Here is a 22997-nt window from a genome sequence, read left to right on the forward strand (position 1 = left end):
GCGGGGGGGGAGCAGCCTGCAAGCGCCGGGGGGGGGCTGTTCTAGCGGGGGGGGGGAGCAGCCTGCAAGCCCCGAGGGCCGGGGGGGGCTGTTCTAGCGGGGGGGGAGCAGCCTGCAAGCCCCGAGGGCCGGGGGGGGCTGTTCTAGCGGGGGGGGAGCAGCCTGCAAGCCCCGAGGGCCGGGGGGGGCTGCTCTAGCGGGGGGGGAGCAGCCTGCAAGCCCCGAGGGCCGGGGGGGGGCTGTTCTAGCGGGGGGGGAGCAGCCTGCAAGCCCCGAGGGCCGGGGGGGCTGCTCTAGCGGGGGGGGGAGCAGCCTGCAAGCCCCGAGGGCCGGGGGGGCTGTTCTAGCGGGGGGGGAGCAGCCTGCAAGCCCCGCGGGCCGGGGGGGCTGTTCTAGCGGGGGGGGGGGAGCAGCCTGCAAGCCCCGAGGGCCGGGGGGGGCTGTTCTAGCGGGGGGGGGAGCAGCCTGCAAGCCCCGAGGGCCGGGGGGGCTGTTCTAGCGGGGGGGGGGGGGAGCAGCCTGCAAGCCCCGAGGGCCGGGGGGGCTGCTCTAGCGGGGGGCCGGGGGGCGAGGCCGGTACCGGGGCTGTCTGGGGCGCAGGGGCCGCCGTGTCGGTCACGCCACACACCGGCAGCCCGCGCACAGGCCCGGCGGCTCCCGGGCGGCTGGAGGGCCCGGCGGGCGGGCCGGGGAGCGGGGCGGGCCGGCGGGCGGGGAGTGTCCCCGGCAGATCTCGCGGTGCTGCCTGGCGAGCGGTGACTGTGCAGGGCGGCGCGGAGCCAGAGCCCGGGGCACAGCGCGACCCGCCGCCCGGCCCGATGGCCGCGCCCGCCCCCAGCACCCGCTTCACCGACGACTACCAGCTCTACGAGGAGCTCGGCAAGTACGGAGCGAGCCGCCCCTGCCCCGCACCCCCGGCCGGGAGCCCGGCCCCCCGCGCCCTCCCCCCGGCCGGGAGCCCTGCGCCCCCCCGGGGCCCCCACGGCCAGGAACCCAGCCCCCTGCGACCCCCCCGGCCAGGAACCCGGCCCCCTGCCACCCCCCCCCCGGCCGGGAGCTCTGCGCCCCCCCCGGCCAGGAACCCGGCCCCCTGCCACCCCCCGGCCGGGAGCTCTGCGCCCCCCCCGGCCAGGAACCCGGCCCCCTGCGCCTCCCCGCCTCGGAGCCTGCACCCCCGGCGCCTGCACCCCTGCCCTGCTCCAGAACTCGATCCCCCCCGTGCACCCCTCTGCCCTGGCCAGGAGCCCCCCACGTCCCTCCCCCCGCATGCCCGGCCCAGGAAGCCTGACTTCCCCATACGCCCCCAGCCCTGCCCCAGAGCCTACAACAACCCCCCCTGCACACCCAGCCATGCCCTGGGGCCACTTCTCCCCTAGCCCTGGAGCTGTTGCACCACCCAGCTGCCCTGCTCAGCTCGGTGCTGCTTCCCCTCTCGCTGGTGCCGCTGCCCTGGCTCTGGGGCTGGCAGCTGCACCCCAGGGCTGCCTAGGAGGCTGGCCCCGTCCTACCCGGGAGTGGGTACTGCTGCTCTAGGGTCCCTCCCCTTCTACCCCCAGGCCTCACTGCGCGCCAGGGCCCCCCTGCCTTGCCCTGCCGCCTCGGGACTTACTCCCATCTCCCAGCCCTATGCCTGGACTGCTTGGTGCTGCAGCACCCTGCTCCCCCACCCATCCTGGTGAGAGCCACTGCTGCCTTTGCTGGGACCCCTGCCCTGGCTCTTCCTCCTCCCCGGCACAGTCCCAGCCCTGCCTGAGGCCGGGTCTGTGGACGGGCCCCCCCCTGCATTGGGATCAGGCCTTGCTGCGCCCTGCGGCCCTGGCCTGTAGTGGGGCCCTGTGCAGACATGCAGGTGATGCAGCAGCCAGCATGGGATCCCTGAGGACTGCTGCACCTTTCCCCTCCTTCCCTGCACCAGGCTCTGGGCGCTGCTGTGTCTCTGCCCCATCCCCATTCCTAGGTGGCTGCTGCAGCCTGCGGCTCAGCCCCCAGCCCCGGTGCTTGCAGTGTGAGGCGCCGGGAGCCTGAAATGAGGCCAGGTCCGGACTCTGCAGTGTAGGGAGGGGCCCAGCTGCCTAGGGCCAGAAACTCTCCAATGGGTTAAGTTTTCCTGTCCGGTGTAGAGACTCTCCGGGGACTGCTCTAGGGCTTGGCTGCTTCCCTGGCAGCTTCCCCTTTCTCGTCCTTCTGGCTTCCTGGAGCTTTTCTCCCATGAAGCTGGTTCTCTTGTCGCTCTCCCCACCAGCTTTCCTGTTGGGACTCCTTTCCCGGTTTTCCGTCTTCCCCACAAACTCTTAGGGCTCGGGCTGTCTTGCCTTTTTCCTTTTTCCTTGTGCCATCTTCCTTTCCTCCTAGGAACTCTTCCTCTGTCTGTTCTGCCTACAGCCCTTTGCAGCAACTGTCGCTCTCATTTCTAAAATGCAAAGTTACCTGGGAAGAGGGATTCACCCTGAGTATTTTACCCAGGGAAGGCGGTGTAGCGAGTTCGTGTCTCGTCTAACGTGCTGTGGCCCAGCTAAGACAAGAACTGAGGAAAATGGGTTCCTAGGTGTCGTCTCTGGTGTTATTTGCTGACTTGACATGTCTGTGTTGTGGGGTGGAAATTGTGCCTGTTGTCTTTTTATTTTCAGTTTCACAGCCCCTGATCTCTTTCTTCTAGGGGAGCCTTCTCAGTGGTCCGCCGATGTGTGAAGAAAAGTTCATCCCAGGAATATGCTGCAAAAATCATCAACACCAAAAAGCTGTCAGCCAGAGGTTAGTACCCGGATTAGCCTTCCTTTGTGAACAGGAGGGCTGTGATTGGAATTTTAGTTGCAGCAAGTGTATGGGCGCCGGAGGTGGCTGTCTTGGTTTTATTCGTTCAGTGTGAAGTAATAAGCAGTGATGCAAATGGTAGCCTGAAGGAATGTCGCAAGATCCCAACTTCTGGGAGTCCTTCCTGCCATCTATTTCGAGGGCCTGTTGTGTCCTCGCTGAGCCAGCATTGCTGGAAGCCTGGTCAGAGGAAACGTCTGGCCTGTTTCGGGAGGTATCACAGACGGTGCGTTCCTTTTGTAGCTAGTCCTGTCTCCAATCCAAGCACGTTTGAACGGGCTGGAAGGGCTCTGTCCGAAAGGAATGAATGACATTTCTGTTCTCTTCCACCATCCTCCAAAGCCTCGCTTCAAAGCCGGGACGTGTCAGCTAAGCTCAGGGCAGTGGGGTGGAAGGGAACCGAGAATCTGTCATCCCAGACCTGGCTGCTGAACTTCTCCTGTGGCTTGCACTGGTTCACTTCAGCACCCGGGTTACGTATGCATGAGGCGCGAGGCGGCGTCCCCTCTGGAGGTGCCTGGGCAGGAGCTGAAATCGGTGAAGGGAACGGGATTGCAGCGGGAGGAGCTGGCTGGGAACCCTGCGGGGATGAGGCGAAGGGTTGGATAAAAGTCTCCGAGGAGCTGGAAACTGAGCTCTGCAGGGTGTATCCAAAGGGCGAGCCCAGAGAGGCAGGTGATCGGTAGCACAGAAGTCGCTCAGGCTGGCTGGCTCATAAAAGGAGGAAGGGGTGCGATGCTTCTCCCCGGTGCAAGGGGGTGCCTGGCGGAGCTTGCACCCGGGCAGGGAACAGCAGGTGCCAAGGGGGGGATCGGTGGGTCGAGGATGACTCGGGACCTTGGGAGGAGTGCTGCAGGCTGAGGCTTTGTCCTGCTAGTCGGCGTCGAGTTGAGATCCCAGGGAGCAGCCGAGGGAGCTGTGCGTGCTTGGCCGGAAGGCTGTCGATTCATGGAGCACTGGCGTCTGTGCTGTGCAGTTGCCACGGGAGCACACGGGGGTGGGCTAGCAGCGCTGGTTACGCAGGCTGCTACCGGCGCAGGAAACGGGCATTTGGGAGACCAGCAGCCAAAACTGAACCCTAATGTTCCAGGGACACAACCGGCCGACATCGGGGCTGCAGTCCCTCAGAGGGAGGGGCGGGGAATACTGGGAATTCACCAAAGCAGCAGGAAACAGGTTTCCCCATAGCAGAGTGGTAGTGAAATTATCTGGTAAGGTTGCAAGAAATAGCGAAGCTATGGGGCTAGAGCAGTGATTCCCAACCTTTTTCCCATGGAGGAACCTCTAAAATAATTTTTCATATCCCAAGGAACCCCTACCGATGAAAACGTTTGCTTGGCCGGAAAAAGTTGACAGCAGGAAGCGCAATTCAATTACTGCTAAATTATTGTCAAGAAGGTTTATTTGTAAAGAGCTGTTATATATCTAGTCAGCTTACATTGTGAGAAAAAAAGTATTGATTTCTCGCGGAACCCCTGACGATGACCCGCGGAACCCTGGTTGGGAAACACGGCTAGAGGAAAACGAGAACAGAACGTTCCTAGGCCAGTTCCAGGGAGTCCAGAAGCACCAGGTCAGACTCCAGGTTCTCAGACAGCTGTGGAGTGCTGAATACAACAGGCGGGGAACGTTATCGCGTGTCACGCTAGGCAAAGGAAGTAGAGAGTCCAGCTAGAGGAGAAATCCTCCTTGATGTACTTCCTGCCGGTAGGGAGTCTTTGATTGAAAGAGTCAGTGGAGTAGGGCTCCCGTGCCAGTGGGCGGGAGTGCTGTTAATCCAGGGTATTGACGCGGGGCTGGTAGAACACAGCTGTCCTACAGTATCTGATGTGGAGAGAGCTAATGTGAGAACTTGAAACCGACCGAGAGAGAAATATTGGGAGGAGGAGGAAGAGGAAGAGGAAGTGGCTGATCAGGCTCTTGAGGCCCCGCTGAAGTATCTGAGAGCCCCAAGGAACTGAAATGAAGTAGGGAAAGGCAAGGCAGCGAAGAACTGACGCTGCTCCGCTTGGCTGCTGGGAACGGGGGCTCAGACATGACGACCGTGTAAGAGTCTAGCTGGATAAACATTCAAAGTAGAAATGCTGGGGAGACGTCGGGGCTGGTGCCCAGTGATAAGGGAGCTGAATCAACAACTCAAAGGGTGGAGCTGGTGGGCAGTTCTTTTTCAAAAGCTCTGTGATGGCAGCAGGACAGGGACATGAATGCTGCAGTAGACTGGGTTTCCTTTGCCTGCCCTACCCCCTCCGATGTTAGTTCTTGCCTTGTCGGGAGCATGCATCCAACTGGCTTCTACGCATACTATGGTATCCCCTGGGGTGTCCCTGCTCAGACTTTTGTGAGGCATCTGGCTGGGTCCACACACACCCTTGAATTCAAAACGCCTCTAGCGACATGAAATGACACGGGACGTGCTAGGCGGATTCAAAACCGGGTAGCTGATAGATTTCAGAGTGTGAGTGGGGAATTGGCAGTGAGTGGTGTGTGCGTCGGGTGGCGTCTTGCAGGGATCTGTTCTTGGCCCTCCGCTACTTAACGTTTTTATCAGTCACGTGGAAGAAAGCATTGCGCCATCCCTGCGAAGCTTAGGAGAGTGGTAAATAACCAAGAGAATGGCTCACAGGGCAGGAGCAAACAGATTCTAGGCCTAGGCCAGAGATGCAGGCCGGCCTTACAGAAGATTTGGGGTTTGTGGGGGATAATGCCAGTGCGGTGCTGTGGCCAGAAGCTGAGGGTCATGACCCCTCAGGGCACGGTGCTGTGTCAGCCCTGCCCGGGGTGGGGCGGACAGCCTGAGACCCTGTCCGTTTGCAAGGGAGGCTGCCCTGCGAGGCTTGCTGCGTGACCGGGGCACTCGGACAGAAAGCTGGAGCCCCGCGGGGTGCGACGCGACCCTGCAAGTGCGTAAACGGGGAGCGTAGGTCCAAGCAGCTCGCTGCTGTCTGGCAAAGGCGGGAGCGCGCTGGCGTGAGGCGTCAGGTCGAGGGCCCAGGGGCTGATACGTGGGAGAGCGCTCGGGGAAGAGCCTCCGGGGCGAGTCCAGGGTTGGGAACCCTGAAGCCGGGGGCTGAACCTGTGTTTCAGCCGGGATAGATGGGACGGCCTCAGGCCAAGCGGTCCGGCCCTGCCCTGCCGGGTGCTATCTCGTGCTCCCTGTGCAGCGGTTCGTCTGCCAGCAGGCTGTCCCTCCGTGCCATCCCCAGGACTCACTAGGGCCAGGAGCACGGCCCTGTGTCCACGCTGGCTGTGTGGGCAAAGGTCCTGCCACGGCCCGGCCCCAAGAAGAGCAGAGGCGGGGTGTCTGGCGTGGAGGCGCTGGGGGAGCTGAGAGGCAGCGAAGGGATGCTCGGGGAAAGGGAAGTAGGCCAGAGACGGCAGAGAGTCCTACGGGCTCTGCTGGCGAGCTGCAAACCACGGCTTGTTCCCTTGGCAGCCACACGCTGAAGGGAGCCGGCTCTCGCGCAGGGTCCCACGGGCAAAGGCATCAAACCGGTACTGCCCCGACTTCCTGGGACAGGCAGCTCTTGGCAGTCGTGGTCACAAACGCGCCCCCGGAAAATAATGGGACGGAGCTTCGAGCACCTCGGCCAACTTCCCCGTTGTGGGACAGGTCTGAGCGGCTTGCGGAGGAGTGGATGCCTCCGGCGCCGCGGAGGGACGTGGTTCGGCTGCTCGGTGTCTGCGGCCGGTGGCGGGTAGGGGGCGGGGCCCGCGCCGCACTGGGGCCGGTGGCGGGTAGGAGGGGGGGCCCGCGCTGCACTGGGGCCGGTGGCGGGTAGGGGGCGGGGCAAGGGAGCCCCCGGCACAGGGAGGGCAGCACCCTGCGCGCAGGCCTGTCTTTGTTCCCATTCAGCACCTGTGCCAGGGTAAATGTCCCTTTGGAGGTGGCGCCCGGGCTGCTCACCCGACCGGGCGCTGGAGCCCAGGGTGGCTCTCCAGGAGCGTGGCCCTTGTGGGGTCCAGAGCAGCAGCGGTTCTGTGGCTCCTGTGCCGCCGGTGGAAACGGGAGACGATGCTCCCGTCTCGGGGAGGAGCGTCTCTGCTGCCCCTCAGTGCTCCTGGGGGCGCGAAGGAGCAGGCTGACCGTGGCCCTCTCGGGGGAGGGCTGGGCAGCTGCTGAGCCGGCCCGCCCTGGATTCGGTCCCACGAGGAGCTGGAGCTGCCGGCGGGCGAGGGCAGGTTCCAGCAGACGCCAGAGGCAGGGTCCCAGGTGAGGGCAGAGAGCAATCCCGAGAGCAGGGCTCGGGGAGGAAGTAACCCAGCGGCTCTGCCAGGGTGGGCCTGGCTGCTCAGTGCCCCTGCCCGGCCCCCCTGCTGCCTGGGGGTGTGGGAAGTGGCCCGGTGTCTCCCTCGGGGCTGTCTGACCCCCCTAGTGTCGGGGGTGGCCAGCGTTCCAGGTAAGGGGCGGGGCGGGGCGGATCTTCTCCACTGGGTGCATGGCCTGGCCTGGCTGGCTCCCTGCCCCTGCTGGCAGCACACACGCGTGGAGCAGGAAGTGAGCCGGGGAAGGAGGGGTATTAATCCGCTGATGTCATAAACTGCAGCCTTGCACCTCGCGCCAGCTGCCTTTCTCTGCCCCCCGGGCTGTGCTCTCCTCTTCCTCCTGCAGCGCTGCCCCCACCCGGGCTGCAATGGGGCTTTATCCCTGCGTGTGAGACCCTGGCCTCGGAGAGGAGCCGGGGAAGGGGCCGGGCTGCATTTCACTCCCTGGGGGGGCTGCTGGGGCTGTGGTTAGCGATGGCCGGAAGCTGCCTGCTGCCCTGCCCCGGGCCAGGCTCGCCCCGGGCTGCCTCTCGGTTACGCTGTATATTTCATAAAGGCGCTGGAGCGGGGCAGGCAGGGTTTCACCTCGCTGCCTGTCTGCCCCCCTGCTCTGGGGTGTCCAGTTACTGGCACTAACAAAGGCAGGGTGCAGCCGTGGGCCTGCCGGCCCTGGGAAGGGGCGTCTCCCCCGCTCTGGTTTTGAGCCGGGGGTTGTGTGTGGCCCGCGTGTCACGGCACGATTCCTGCCGGGCTGCCAGAGCCCCTGGGGGCGGGGGCCGTGCAGAGCCGAGCTGCACGGAGCGCGTGTGCTGAATTTGGGGGATGGGAGAGTGGAAATTCCCCGCCACGGAGGGGTTAATCTCCCTCTCCGGGCACGGCCAGAGCAGCCGCTTAGCCCGGATCAGACACTTCTGAAGAGGGAATTTGTTTCCTCTTGTACCAAATGGCAGGTTGCTGCGCGAGGCCGGCTTGTGCCAGCTGCCTCCCCTCCCCCTCAAGGATTTTCTTTCCCCGGCCCCTGCGAGCTGCGGGATTAGAGTCCCGCTTGTGGGTGTCACGTGTGAGCGGGAGCTCGTCAGTGGGGCTGTAGAAAAGGGGGAACCTACAAACCTCAAACCCAGTTCCTTTTGGCCCTGTCCCCCACGACCCCTTCACCTGCCCCAGTGGGCTTGGGCCTCGTCCTTCACTGCCCCCTTTCTCAGCGTTCGTGGGCCCCTCTCCTCGACCGCTGGGGGGGGGGGGTTCGTTTGCCCAGCCCCACACGGAGCATTTTACAGGCCGGGCGGAGGGGGCAGGAGGGAGCCAACGCAGCCGGATTTCAAAGAGCCAGCGCCAGTTCGCTGGCCGGGGTCGGTTCCGCGGGCTGCTCCCTGCCTCCGTGCGTGCCCCCGTGCGAAGCCAGGCTTGGAGCGGCGCCCGGCTGGCGGCTGTGCCGGGCCCGGAGCGGCGCCCGGCTGGCGGCTGTGCCGGGCCCGGAGCGGCGCCCTGCTGGCGGCTGTGCCGGGCCCGGAGCGGCGCCCTGCTGGCGGCTGTGCCGGGCCCGGAGCGGCGCCCGGCTGGCGGCTGTGCCGGGCCCGGAGCGGCGCCCGGCTGGCGGCTGTGCCGGGCCCGGAGCGGCGCCCGGCTGGCGGCTGTGCCGGGCCCGGAGCGGCGCCCGGCTGGCGGCTGTGCCGGGCCCGGAGCGGCGCCCGGCTGGCGGCTGTGCCGGGCCCGGAGCGGCGCCCGGCTGGCGGCTGTGCCGGGCCCGGAGCGGCGCCCGGCTGGCGGCTGTGCCGGGCCCGGAGCGGCGCCCGGCTGGCGGCTGTGCCACACGAGAGTGGTTCTCTGCTGGGAGGTGTCCGGGTGCGTGTGGTAAATAGCTCGGCCGGCCTGGCAGCTCCGCTGGGCAAGCTGCGCTCTTGCCTTCCCTGGCGTGGCTCTCCGGGGCGTGCCGAACCCGCCCGAGCGCTCCTGCTCCAACCCAGGGCTCTGCGGCGACCTCTGGCCCCTGCTGTGGGCTTGCACTAGTTTTTGGTGTCTGCGGGCAGTGCCAGCTGGGAGCCGCGCCAGCTCTAGCAGCCGCTCGCCCGGCGCAGGAGCAGGTCTGCTGCGCCTCGTTAGGACCCTCTCCTGCAGCCACCCCCGGCAGCCCCGTTCATCCTGGGGGCGGAGGAGTGCGGCAGCCAGATGCCCCAGAGGGCCTGGGGGACTTTGGGTGCTTGTCGCGCTGCTGCCCAGCTCTTGGGGCACATGCTGCCTCTGAGCGGCTGCACTTCCCTTGAGATGGCGCCTTTCCCTGCAGCAGGGCTTATCGGCAGCACCAGCCACACGTGGGGCGTTTCTAGGCTTGCGAAGGGCTCGTTCCCTCACTTCCTCTGTCCCTGCCGGCCTGGGCTCCTGTGCGTGGGGAGGCCGGGTCCCTGGGCAGAGACACTCCCGCCCGGGGAACGTCTCTGGAGGGGGAGTGGGGCTGGGTCGCTCCTGCTGGAGCGCAGTGCCTGTGGCTTTGGGAGCTGGCGAGGGGAAGCCAGGTGGGAGGAGGACCCAGCCCTAAGTGTCGGTCCAGGAGGGGTGACTCCGGGGTGGGTCCCTGCGAAGCCAGTTGCTTTCCCCGGGCAGATCAGCCAGTCCCCCGGCCGTGCCGAGCCCTCGCCTGCGTGGTGGGCGGGCGGGCGCTCGAGGTGCGCGCTGGCCGAGGGCTCCGGGGCCCTGTGCGCGAGGTGGCGATGGGCTTGGGCAGAGCTTGGAACCCCAGGGGCCGCCTCCCCCCAGCAAGCGCCGGATCTGCCTCTGCCTCTGCCTCCGCCTCGCTCCCTGCCCGGGCGCCTCGGCGGCAGCGTGTCCACTTTAAGAGGGTTCATCTGCAATGCAGCTGTGAGCGGGGAGCTGTGCAAATCAAGGCGAGTCCAGCGCCTGTGGTTGTGTGGGGCCTCGCGGCAGAGGAGCCTGCTCTGCGCGAGGGGAGGGGCAGGACGCCACAGTGCAGCTAGGAGACGCCGCCTGGAGAGCAGCTCTGCGCCAGCTGCCCGGGGCTGGGAAAGGCACAATGGGCGGCCGGCGCGGGACGAGGAAACCAGCTCGCGCTGTCCATCCCCTCCCTCTTTGCACACAGGATGTCCTGTTGCGGCAGAGGGCCGGGGAGCTCCTGAGTCAGAGCTCTGCACCAGCTCCCCGGCGCTGCACAGGCTGGCTGGGGAGCTCAGGGCAGGGACAGTCCTCAGCAAGCAGGGGGCTCCGGCGGGCTCCAGGCAAGGGGAGCTCTTGGACCACTGGCCTGGGGCAGTGCCCGGGAGGCCCACTCAGGGGTCTGTTCCCCATTTGCCACACACCGGCCCCCGGGGCATTGGCAGACCCCCCCCCCGGGATGCCAAGGGGCTGGTGCAGACCCTGCCCCCCCGGCCGCAGGCCTGACCTCCCAACAGGAATGTGCCCCGTGCTTTCGGAGTTAGGGGTGTCTTGGCACCCGAATTGTACCACGGGGACCCCTCTGCTTCGGGCCCCCCGCTCCTGTCTCCAGGGTGGAGGCTCACGTGCCTCTCCTCGCCACACAGCCTGCCCCCCATGGCTGTGAGCGGTGCGCTGCGCGTCCCATCGCCCAGCAACCCTCCAGTCCCCGCCTTGGCTGTGCTAGGCGTCCGTCCTTCAGAGCCCACAGCCGGGTTCCCCGCTCGGCACTGCCTAGGCTCAGAGCCCGGCCCACCGGGAATGGCTCCGGCGTTCCTTCTCCAGCTTGGGCTTAGCTCTTGGCCTCCTGTAGTGGGGGAGCAGCAGAGAAAGGGCCCTTCCTCAGGGCAGGTCCAGCGATGGGCTGTTGCACAGCTGGAGGTGGGGAATTTGCATCCCCTCCACCTAGATATTGCTAGGAAAGGCGTTTGACACCTTTGGTGCCCAGAGTCCATGCTAGTCTGGCACGTTGTTCAGTCCAGTCGCCAGAGAGGGGCCTGGAACCCCAGCCCACGGAAATCCCCACACGCCCCGTAAGTGCAATGGACCCAAAACAGACTCTCTTGAGTAGCGCCTCCCACAGGCATTGCTGGATCTGCCGCAGGGTTGGGGTCGGGGCTGCCCTCAGACTGGGCCTGCCTGTGGCCTGGGAGGGGAGACGTGGGGGACAAGCACGTGTATCCTTCGGCTCTGTCCACATGAGGTGCAGCCGGGGTAGATGGATTGAAATCAGCAAGGAGGAAATCTGGATTTCAGTTGGAGAGCTTCATCACGTTTGGCATTTATCATTTTCAGCTGTTTTCCCAAGGTGGCTTCTGTTTACCTGGTAAACATTGAAGCACGTTGTTTGCAACAAAATAGCGTTGACGCTAAAGTTGATGCTGATTTTGCTGGCCAAGGGGCTGTGCTCTTTCTACACATGGTTATTTAAGCAGTCTTAGAGCTTAGCTTGTATTTATTCAGATTCTTAATTGTACATGATTCTTTTAGAATACAGCGTCTGCATTTCATATTTGCAAGACTAAGATTTTACTTGTGATTAGTGTCACTTTCTTTGGATGGAAATTAAATTAAATTAGTTCATGTTATTTTAATTTGTTATTAAATAAAACTGCCTTAAAAGTGTTGGCTATATAAAAAGGAAGGTGTTTATCAGAGCGGGGTTTGCACTGGAATGTAACTCTCTTATTACACAAAGGAAGCATTCTCTGTCGCTAATGAATTGAACTGCTTTGTTCCTGGTCACGATGTCCTTCAGGAATCGATAGCCTTCCCCCCTGTGCAGAAAGACGGGGGGTGAGAGAGAAGCTGTCCTGTGTGGAGCTCCCCATTGGGTACTTCCCTTGGAATGAGTAGTTGACTAAACTGCCGTGAAGCATTCCTGTCCCTGCGCCCGCGGAAGAGGCTGCTGTTGTCAGTGTGGGCCGCAGGCTTGACTAGTAACTTCCGCCCGGGCAGTATTGGACTCTCTTTAAAACTTGGCAGCAGACATGTACGACTTCGTATTTTAATCGAATCGAAACGATTTTAAGACAAAACCTTTATGAACTCAGGTCATGGATTTCAAATTGGATTTTAAACCGTTTTATTGTTAATAATAAACGTGTATTGAATTGCAATACAAATAATCCGGTTTTTCTGTCTTAGAGGTGATCGATTTTTCCCATCCCCTCAGAAGTGTTGCTGGGCAGGTTTTCCTCTGCACTGAGTGAGCGCCAGCGTTGGTAGCGCAGGAGGGCGTTTTGCAAAAGGTCGCCCGGTCTCCTTCCTTTCCCCCGTGAGGCAAACTCTTCCTCCTCCCGAGCGAGCGAGCGAGCGTTCATCCTCTTGCAGCTCTGACCATGTGCGAGCCGAGTCCCCTCCCCCTTTGCCGCCTGGCTGACTTGCTGTAAGAAGCTATTTTTAGGGGCTGCGTCCTGGGATATTCTGCCCACGTCTGGTTCTGGCGCTGAAATGTCCCCGAGGCACAGAGGAGAGGGCTCGGAGCCCTGCGTGTCTGTTGTAACGACTCTTCCGCCGCCTCCCCGCCCGTGACTCGGGAGACGCGCTGGAGCATCCTGCGTTTCGAGGGGCATGGGCCGCGGCGTGCCGCAGGGCCTCTGGGGCCCTTGTCGGCGCACGGGCCTGCTCTTCAGACATGGTGCGTGGCGCCAGGCGGGTCTGGGCAGTCCGGGGGCATTTCAAGGCTGAGGCTGGGCTACAAGAAGGTGCTTTTGAGGGGGTGTGGCCCAGGGCGTAACGTCGGTCAGCGTCTGGGAGGTTTGCGCGGGGCCCGGAGGCGCTGTGGGACGGCACAGCGCCTCCCAGAACCACGCTCCTGTTAAGTCAGCCCCAAGGAAACTGGCTGACCCTTTCCCCGGCCTAGGGGCTGCGGCTGGGTTTCCGGGGCAGGTACTGAGCCAAAGGCCCGGCTGCTCTTGGCAGCCATAGCTTGTCTGCTGGGACAAGGCAGCTCCTCTCATCCGTGGATGCAAGAGGGGGCCGATTTTCCTTTGGCTGTTCGCTAGCCTGGCTGCCTGACCTCTGCCCCATTGTGTCCTCTTGTCCTGTACTGCAGCCTGCCTGGGGAGGGGGCGGGTGGGGCCATCCAAATGGCAGGTGAGTTGGGGGTTGAGCCTCCCCGCCCCCCAGGGAATGTGATCGGTGCTTACAGGGGTCTGCTTAGTTAAGAGCCGCTCCCCTGCTGCTCAGGGAAATGCGGCAAGATTGGCGGCTTTGAGACTCTAATTGCTCTGATCCTCCGAGACCTCTCCTGCAAGCGCGCGCCTCCCCTCCGGCGCGCTCCTTCCCTGCTGCAGTGCTGCCGCTCAGCCGGGCTGTGGGTGCTTCGCGCTGCTCCAAGGGTGTGTCCTGTCGGTGTGACCCCTCCGGCGGCTTCCTTCCCGCCCTGCGCCAGGCCAGCCGGCGGGCACGGCGTTGCTCTGTGCCCGTGAGTCCCACTCCCACCCTTGGGCGGCGCCGGGTCTCCTCCGCGCACAGCAGCTCCGCTGGAGGACCCCGGGTCTGTGGGCCGTGCGCGGAGACGGCCGGGCTAGCCCTTGCGTTGCTCGGGCTGTGGCAGAGCGCCGGTGGCTAGGTTCACCCCAGGCCCCGTGGCAAGGGACAGGTGTCCCCATGGGAGAGCGGAGAATGGGACCTGCTCCTGCAGGGGAGGAAGACCCGGCCCGGGTGGCCGGAGCCGAGCCAGCGAAGTGGTGGGCCTGTGAGGGAGGGAGGGCCGGGCCTGGTTTGGAACTGGTGTAAGGTGCTGCTGGGAGGGACCGCTGAGTTTCGCTCGCGCCAGGCTGTGTGGGGCTGGCGAGGGGCGATTGCAGACAGCCCCAGCAGGCGGGCGGGGGCGCAGAGCAGGGGTTCTCAGCCTGGCCACACGGCTCTGCCCCTGGCAAGAGTGGGAGGCAGGTGCCCCAGCGTCGGCTCCGTGAAAACGGCTTGCTGCCGAGGCACCGAGCCTGGGGTTCAGGCGGGAGCCTGGCTGGATGCTGGAACCCAACCGTCTGGCGCGGCGTCACTTAGCAATTGCCTTGCTTGCCGTCCCCTCGTGCCGGCGCTGCGCTCGCAACCCCCGAATCCACCCTGGCCCCCGGGGGCTGGAGCCGAATAGCCCCCCGGAGCCCGGCTGAGGAGCACGGGGGACCCCAGCCAGTGCGCTGTTGGAGGCGTGGTGAGACTGGCAGGGCTTGGCCGCGCAGCCTTTGCCTGTCGGGGGTGCTCCCGCGACTGCTGCCAGGCTCCGGGCATCGGGGTTTAGTTTCTGGATCTCTCGTTGCCTCTCTGCTGTGATTTCCTTCAGCCCCCCCGAGATCTCTGCCCCAAGGAGCCAAGCGGGAGCAGAAACGTGGCGCTCCCTCCCAAGCAGGAAGGGGAGTCGAGCCAAGCTCCGGGCACACCTGCCCTGCAGGACTCCGGTGGTCTCGCTACGGGACTGTAGGTTTGCTGGCGCGGCCCCGGGGCGCAGCCACAGCCCGCAGTGACGTGCAGGGGTTTTCTGTGGGAATCCACCCTCTGGGCAGTGGCCAGCAAGCGTGCTGCCCTCGCTCTCGCCCTGCGTACGCTGCAGCCTTGGGGTGGGGGTGGGGTTCACACCTCCGAGCCCTGCGGTCATGGCAACCTAAATGGTGTAGTATGATCTCTGTGCGCCTGTTGCCGGTCTGTTTGCCTGGGGGTACCACCGTCTGCGGGGGAAAGGTGTAGACCATGGCCTTTGTGCGCCTGTCTGTGGGGGAAAGGTGTAGACCATGATCTCTGTGCGCCTGTCTGCGGGGGAAAGGTGTAGACCATGATCTCTGTGCGCCTGTCTGTGGGGGAAAGGTGTAGACCATGATCTCTGTGCGCCTGTCTGTGGGGGAAAGGCGTAGACCATGATCTCTGTGCGCCTGTCTGCGGGGGAAAGGTGTAGACCATGATCTCTGTGCGCCTGTCTGTGGGGGAAAGGTGTAGACCATGATCTCTGTGCGCCTGTCTGTGGGGGAAAGGCGTAGACCATGATCTCTGTGCGCCTGTCTGCGGGGGAAAGGTGTAGACCATGATCTCTGTGCGCCTGTCTGTGGGGGAAAGGTGTAGACCATGATCTCTGTGCGCCTGTCTGCGGGGGAAAGGCATAGACCATGATCTCTGTGCGCCTGTCTGCGGGGGAAAGGTGTAGACCATGATCTCTGTGCGCCTGTCTGCGGGGGAAAGGTGTAGACCATGATCTCTGTGCGCCTGTCTGCGGGGGAAAGGTGTAGACCATGATCTCTGTGCGCCTGTCTGCGGGGGAAAGGTGTAGACCATGATCTCTGTGCGCCTGTTGCCGGTCTGCATCTCAAGTGTGTTAGGAGCCAGGCAGGCAGGCAGCCCGGCTCGTCCTGGGTGCGGACCTACCCCCGCTGCGGCTCTGCATCTCAAGTGTGTTAGGAGCCAGGCGGGTGGGCAGCCCGGCTCAGTCCTGGGTCCGGACCTACCCCCGCTGCGGCGCTGCATCTCAAGTGTGTTAGGAGCCAGGCGGACGGGCAGCCCGGCTCAGTCCTGGCTCGCGCCGGGTCCGGGAGCTCAGACCCCTCCCCCCCGACAGGGGCTGCCCAGTGACTATCGACTAGTCGAGTACCCGATAAGAATTCGTGAGGCTGATCGACTATTCAGTTCACCGATATGTCACATCCCTACTGCGGGGAGACCCGACGCATCGGCTCCTCTGCCCAGCGAACCTGTCGTCTGTGGTGGAAGCCGACTCCCTGGGTCAGGTGGGCCGAGACGCTTCTGGGGAAGGAAAGCTGGCCTCTGCCGCGATGCAGGGGGAGGTGGCATGGGCTCTCCCCCTCTCCTCTCGGGTCAGCGCCTGGGGGCCAGGAAGAAATCCCGCTTCCCCTCTGCCCCGTCTTTTCCCCTTTGCTCTGGCTGCCGTCAGAGGCTGGATCGCAGACCGAGTGGCCCGGCCGGCGCTGGGCGCTTTGCTAACAGTTGGACCTGTGGCCGAGAGGTTGTTTGTCGTCACTTTGCTTTGAGCTTCCTTTATTTCAGCGCCAGCCGTCTGCCGCGTCCCTGGCCCAATGCACACGTGCAGGGTTACCTGCACTTCCTGACCCTTGCCCTTTGGGCTCCGGCTGCAGGAGACTCCTTGCTTGTAATCGAAGAGATTCCCTCCTGCACTGAAGCTTGAAACTTGAGATGAGCGGGTCAGTTTGCTCTTGTAATTGGAGGAACTGCCAAGGGAGGTCCCTGAATCCCGCCCCGCTCTGCTCCAGTGCTGTTTGGAGTTGGCTTGTTTGCACTGAGGCCAAGCGAGCCAGGGCCGGTCAGCAGGCATCTGTGGCAGTGACAATTATTAGCCAAGTTTCAAACCGGACTCTGGTTATGTAGGAGCTTGTGTGCTCCTTGGCAGGGCTGGAACCCTGCTGAGCTGGAAACGGTGCCGTGGGGCGTTGGTAGGAAGCTGCTGTGCGGTGTGTGGTCCCTCGGGGTGACTTGGTGGCAAGAACCCGGAGGTCTAATTGCCGTGTCAGCCTGGGAAGGCGCCGTGCCTGCGAGGAAGCGGCGTGAAGCCGTGGTCCCAGGTACGTGGCTGTGAGAAGTGGATTGCAGTCACGACAGTGCAGGTTCGAGCAGCCCTCTAACTAGCGTGCACTGTGCTGACTGCACCCTGGCCTGTGCTCAGCCGTCGGCTGAGGACTCCGGTGAGCGTGAGCGGCTGGAGGAAGCATTGAAGGCGCGCTGCACGGCTCTCAGGGCTAAAATCCGACCTGGGCTCCCCCGCCGGTTCCGCGGTGAAGCCCGCCCGGCCCCCGTGGGACTCCGGGAGCATCCAGAGAGTCTGGGGAGCCAGGCCACTGCATGCCCTGAGTGCTGGCTTCAGCCATCCTCTGGGGTGACCGCGGAGAGCCGGCCGGCTGGACGCCGGTTCAGGGCCAGGGTCCCAGCTCGGGGCTGCCCTAGGCCGTGAGCTGGGCCGGTGTGTTTGAAAATGGCTTTCTGCTCTGACTGGCCTGCCAGCCCTTCAGTCCAAGACTCTGGGTTTGGCTCTTGGCAGCAAGCCTCTTGGAAGCCAGGGGGGTGTCTTAGCGGGCAGGCCACACATGAGTGGGGTTCCAACAGCCGGGGTGGTGTCCTAGTTAAGCACAGGCAGATATTAGTATTAATTGCTGACCGGAGAGCTTAAACGCTGCGTCTTCCATAAGCCTTTCAGTGACACTGCCACGCTCCCCTGCGAGTAACCTTTCCCCGCCCCTCGGTGACACTGCCACGCTCCCCTGCGAGTAACGCTTTCCCTGCCTCTCGGTGACACTGCCCCGCTCCCCTGCGAGTAACGCTTTCCCTGCCCCTCGGTGACACTGCCCCGCTCCCCTGCGAGTAACGCTTTCCCTGCCTCTCGGTGACACCGCCCCGCTCCCCTGCGAGTAACGCTTTCCCTGCCTCTCGGTGACACTGCCCCGCTCCCCTGCGAGTAACGCTTTCCCTGCCTCTCGGTGACACTGCCCCGCTCCCCTGCGAGTAACGCTTTCCCTGCCTCTCGGTGACACTGCCACGCTCCCCTGCGAGTAACCTTTCCCCGCCCCTCGGTGACACTGCCACGCTCCCCTGCGAGTAACGCTTTCCCTGCCTCTCGGTGACACTGCCCCGCTCCCCTGCGAGTAACGCTTTCCCTGCCCCTCGGTGACACTGCCCCGCTCCCCTGCGAGTAACGCTTTCCCTGCCTCTCGGTGACACTGCCCCGCTCCCCTGCGAGTAACGCTTTCCCTGCCTCTCGGTGACACCGCCCCGCTCCCCTGGGAGTAACGCTTTCCCTGCCCCTCGGTGACACTGCCCCGCTCCCCTGCGAGTAACGCTTTCCCTGCCTCTCGGTGACACTGCCCCGCTCCCCTGCGAGTAACGCTTTCCCTGCCCCTCGGTGACACTGCCCCGCTCCCCTGCGAGTAACGCTTTCCCTGCCTCTCGGCGACGCTGCCCCGCTCCCCTGCGAGTAACGCTTTCCCCGCCCCTCGGTGACACTGCCCCGCTCCCCTGCGAGTAACGCTTTCCCTGCCCCTCGGTGACACTGCCCCGCTCCCCTGCGAGTAACGCTTTCCCTGCCCCTCGGTGACACTGCCCCGCTCCCCTGCCAGTAACGCTTTCCCTGCCCCTCGGTGACACTGCCCCGCTCCCCTGCGAGTAACGCTTTCCCTGCCTCTCGGTGACACTGCCCCGCTCCCCTGCGAGTAACGCTTTCCCTGCCTCTCGGTGACACTGCCCCGCTCCCCTGCGAGTAACGCTTTCCCTGCCCCTCGGTGACACTGCCCCGCTCCCCTGGGAGTAACGCTTTCCCTGCCTCTCGGTGACACTGCCCCGCTCCCCTGCGAGTAACGCTTTCCCTGCCTCTCGGTGACACTGCCCCGCTCCCCTGCGAGTAACGCTTTCCCTGCCTCTCGGCGACACTGCCCCGCTCCCCTGCGAGTAACGCTTTCCCTGCCTCTCGGTGACACTGCCCCGCTCCCCTGCGAGTAACGCTTTCCCTGCCCCTCGGCGACACTGCCCCGCTCCCCTGGGAGTAACGCTTTCCCTGCCTCTCGGTGACACTGCCCCGCTCCCCTGCGAGTAACGCTTTCCCTGCCCCTCGGTGACACTGCCCCGCTCCCCTGCGAGTAACGCTTTCCCTGCCCCTCGGTGACACTGCCCCGCTCCCCTGCGAGTAACGCTTTCCCTGCCCCTCGGTGACACTGCCCCGCTCCCCTGCGAGTAACGCTTTCCCTGCCTCTCGGTGACACTGCCCCGCTCCCCTGCGAGTAACGCTTTCCCTGCCCCTCGGTGACACTGCCCCGCTCCCCTGCGAGTAACGCTTTCCCTGCCCCTCGGCGACACTGCCCCGCTCCCCTGCGAGTAACGCTTTCCCTGCCCCTCGGTGACACTGCCCCGCTCCCCTGCGAGTAACGCTTTCCCTGCCCCTCGGTGACACTGCCCCGCTCCCCTGCGAGTAACGCTTTCCCTGCCCCTCGGTGACACTGCCCCGCTCCCCTGCGAGTAACGCTTTCCCTGCCCCTCGGTGACACTGCCCCGCTCCCCTGCGAGTAACGCTTTCCCTGCCTCTCGGTGACACTGCCCCGCTCCCCTGCCAGTAACGCTTTCCCTGCCTCTCGGTGACACCGCCCCGCTCCCCTGCGAGTAACGCTTTCCCTGCCCCTCGGTGACACTGCCCCGCTCCCCTGCGAGTAACGCTTTCCCCGCCCCTCGGTGACACCGCCCCGCTTCCCTGCGAGTAACGCTTTCCCTGCCTCTCGGCGACACTGCCCCGCTCCCCTGCGAGTAACGCTTTCCCTGCCTCTCGGCGACGCTGCCCCGCTCCCCTGCGAGTAACGCTTTCCCTGCCTCTCGGCGACGCTGCCCCGCTCCCCTGCGAGTAACGCTTTCCCTGCCTCTCGGCGACACTGCCCCGCTCCCCTGCGAGTAACGCTTTCCCTGCCCCTCGGTGACACTGCCCCGCTCCCCTGCGAGTAACGCTTTCCCTACCCCTCGGTGACACTGCCCCGCTCCCCTGCGAGTAACGCTTTCCCTGCCCCTCGGCGACACTGCCCCGCTCCCCTGCGAGTAACGCTTTCCCTGCCTCTCGGTGACACTGCCCCGCTCCCCTGCGAGTAACGCTTTCCCTGCCTCTCGGCGACACTGCCCCGCTCCCCTGCGAGTAACGCTTTCCCTGCCTCTCGGTGACACTGCCCCGCTCCCCTGCGAGTAACGCTTTCCCTGCCTCTCGGTGACACTTCCCCGCTCCCCTGCGAGTAACGCATTCCCTGCCTCTCGGTGACACTGCCCCGCTCCCCTGCGAGTAACGCTTTCCCTGCCTCTCGGTGACACCGCCCCGCTCCCCTGCCAGTAACGCTTTCCCTGCCCCTCGGTGACACTGCCCCGCTCCCCTGCGAGTAACGCTTTCCCTGCCCCTCGGTGACACTGCCCCGCTCCCCTGCGAGTAACGCTTTCCCTGCCCCTCGGTGACGCTGCCCCGCTCCCCTGCGAGTAACGCTTTCCCTGCCTCTCGGTGACGCTGCCCCGCTCCCCTGCGAGTAACGCTTTCCCTGCCTCTCGGTGACGCTGCCCCGCTCCCCTGCGAGTAACGCTTTCCCTGCCCCTCGGTGACGCTGCCCCGCTCCCCTGCGAGTAACGCTTTCCCCGCCTCTCGGTGACACTGCCCCGCTCCCCTGCGAGTAACGCTTTCCCCGCCTCTCGGCGACACTGCCCCGCTCCCCTGCGAGTAACGCTTTCCCTGCCCCTCGGTGACACTGCCCCGCTCCCCTGCGAGTAACGCTTTCCCTGCCTCTCGGTGACACCGCCCCGCTCCCCTGGGAGTAACGCTTTCCCTGCCCCTCGGTGACACTGCCCCGCTCCCCTGCGAGTAACGCTTTCCCTGCCTCTCGGTGACACCGCCCCGCTCCCCTGCGAGTAACGCTTTCCCTGCCCCTCGGTGACACTGCCCCGCTCCCCTGCGAGTAACGCTTTCCCTGCCCCTCGGCGACACTGCCCCGCTCCCCTGCGAGTAACGCTTTCCCTGCCCCTCGGTGACACTGCCCCGCTCCCCTGCGAGTAACGCTTTCCCTGCCCCTCGGTGACACTGCCCCGCTCCCCTGCGAGTAACGCTTTCCCCGCCCCTCGGTGACACCGCCCCGCTTCCCTGCGAGTAACGCTTTCCCTGCCTCTCGGTGACACTGCCCCGCTCCCCTGCGAGTAACGCTTTCCCCGCCCCTCGGTGACGCCGCCCCGCTTCCCTGCGAGTAACGCTTTCCCTGCCTCTCGGCGACGCTGCCCCGCTCCCCTGCGAGTAACGCTTTCCCTGCCTCTCGGCGACGCTGCCCCGCTCCCCTGCGAGTAACGCTTTCCCTGCCTCTCGGCGACACTGCCCCGCTCCCCTGCGAGTAACGCTTTCCCTGCCCCTCGGCGACACTGCCCCGCTCCCCTGCGAGTAACGCTTTCCCTGCCTCTCGGCGACACTGCCCCGCTCCCCTGCGAGTAACGCTTTCCCTGCCTCTCGGCGACACTGCCCCGCTCCCCTGCGAGTAACGCTTTCCCTGCCCCTCGGTGACACTGCCCCGCTCCCCTGCGAGTAACGCTTTCCCTGCCCCTCGGTGACACTGCCCCGCTCCCCTGCGAGTAACGCTTTCCCTGCCTCTCGGTGACACTGCCCCGCTCCCCTGCGAGTAACGCTTTCCCTGCCCCTCGGTGACACTGCCCCGCTCCCCTGCGAGTAACGCTTTCCCTGCCTCTCGGTGACACTGCCCCGCTCCCCTGCGAGTAACGCTTTCCCTGCCTCTCGGTGACACTGCCCCGCTCCCCTGCGAGTAACGCTTTCCCTGCCTCTCGGCGACACTGCCCCGCTCCCCTGCGAGTAACGCTTTCCCTGCCCCTCGGTGACACTGCCCCGCTCCCCTGCGAGTAACGCTTTCCCTGCCCCTCGGTGACACTGCCCCGCTCCCCTGCGAGTAACGCTTTCCCCGCCCCTCGGTGACACCGCCCCGCTTCCCTGCGAGTAACGCTTTCCCTGCCTCTCGGCGACACCGCCCCGCTTCCCTGCGAGTAACGCTTTCCCTGCCTCTCGGCGACACTGCCCCGCTCCCCTGCGAGTAACGCTTTCCCTGCCTCTCGGCGACGCTGCCCCGCTCCCCTGCGAGTAACGCTTTCCCTGCCTCTCGGCGACACTGCCCCGCTCCCCTGCGAGTAACGCTTTCCCTGCCTCTCGGCGACACTGCCCCGCTCCCCTGCGAGTAACGCTTTCCCTGCCCCTCGGTGACACTGCCCCGCTCCCCTGCGAGTAACGCTTTCCCTGCCCCTCGGCGACACTGCCCCGCTCCCCTGCGAGTAACGCTTTCCCTGCCCCTCGGCGACACTGCCCCGCTCCCCTGCGAGTAACGCTTTCCCTGCCTCTCGGCGACACTGCCCCGCTCCCCTGCGAGTAACGCTTTCCCTGCCTCTCGGTGACACTGCCCCGCTCCCCTGCGAGTAACGCTTTCCCTGCCTCTCGGTGACACTTCCCCGCTCCCCTGCGAGTAACGCTTTCCCTGCCTCTCGGTGACACCGCCCCGCTCCCCTGCGAGTAACGCTTTCCCTGCCCCTCGGTGACACTGCCCCGCTCCCCTGCGAGTAACGCTTTCCCTGCCCCTCGGTGACACCGCCCCGCTCCCCTGCGAGTAACGCTTTCCCTGCCCCTCGGTGACACCGCCCCGCTCCCCTGCGAGTAACGCTTTCCCTGCCTCTCGGTGACACCGCCCCGCTTCCCTGCGAGTAACGCTTTCCCTGCCTCTCGGCGACACTGCCCCGCTCCCCTGCGAGTAACGCTTTCCCTGCCCCTCGGCGACACCGCCCCGCTCCCCTGCGAGTAACGCTTTCCCTGCCTCTCGGCGACACCGCCCCGCTCCCCTGCGAGTAACGCTTTCCCTGCCTCTCGGTGACACTGCCCCGCTTCCCTGCGAGTAACGCTTTCCCTGCCCCTCGGTGACACTGCCCCGCTTCCCTGCGAGTAACGCTTTCCCTGCCCCTCGGTGACACTGCCCCGCTCCCCTGCGAGTAACGCTTTCCCTGCCTCTCGGCGACACTGCCCCGCTCCCCTGCGAGTAACGCTTTCCCTGCCCCTCGGTGACACTGCCCCGCTCCCCTGCGAGTAACGCTTTCCCTGCCTCTCGGCGACACTGCCCCGCTCCCCTGCGAGTAACGCTTTCCCTGCCTCTCGGCGACACCGCCCCGCTCCCCTGCGAGTAACGCTTTCCCTGCCTCTCGGTGACACTGCCCCGCTCCCCTGCGAGTAACGCTTTCCCTGCCCCTCGGTGACACCGCCCCGCTCCCCTGCGAGTAACGCTTTCCCTGCCTCTCGGTGACACCGCCCCGCTCCCCTGCGAGTAACGCTTTCCCTGCCTCTCGGTGACACCGCCCCGCTCCCCTGCGAGTAACGCTTTCCCTGCCTCTCGGTGACACTGCCCCGCTCCCCTGCGAGTAACGCTTTCCCTGCCCCTCGGTGACACTGCCCCGCTCCCCTGCGAGTAACGCTTTCCCTGCCCCTCGGTGACACTGCCCCGCTC

The 22997-nt window shown here is 65.0% G+C and overlaps 1 protein-coding gene across 15 annotated transcripts in view; it reads left to right on the forward strand.

Annotated features, from left to right (window-relative positions):
• Positions 1–685: 685 nt before the first annotated feature.
• CAMK2G (calcium/calmodulin dependent protein kinase II gamma) overlaps positions 686–22997 on the forward strand; it is an 84334-nt gene continuing 62022 nt past the window's right edge. For 4 of the 15 annotated variants that reach the window (XM_075934608.1, XM_075934609.1, XM_075934610.1 and 1 more), the window contains exons 1-2: positions 686–883; positions 2657–2751. In XM_075934608.1, coding sequence (XP_075790723.1) covers positions 819–883; positions 2657–2751 — 160 coding nt within the window. In that variant the 5' untranslated portion in view covers positions 686–818. Of the gene's footprint in view, positions 884–2656; positions 2752–12426; positions 12638–22997 lie in introns of those variants that run through there. The other 11 variants (XM_075934615.1, XM_075934617.1, XM_075934611.1 and 8 more) reach the window with 5 other exon arrangements.

The sequence above is a fragment of the Pelodiscus sinensis genome, chromosome 8 (assembly GCF_049634645.1).
Source record: "Pelodiscus sinensis isolate JC-2024 chromosome 8, ASM4963464v1, whole genome shotgun sequence".
Classification (NCBI taxonomy): domain Eukaryota; kingdom Metazoa; phylum Chordata; order Testudines; family Trionychidae; genus Pelodiscus; species Pelodiscus sinensis.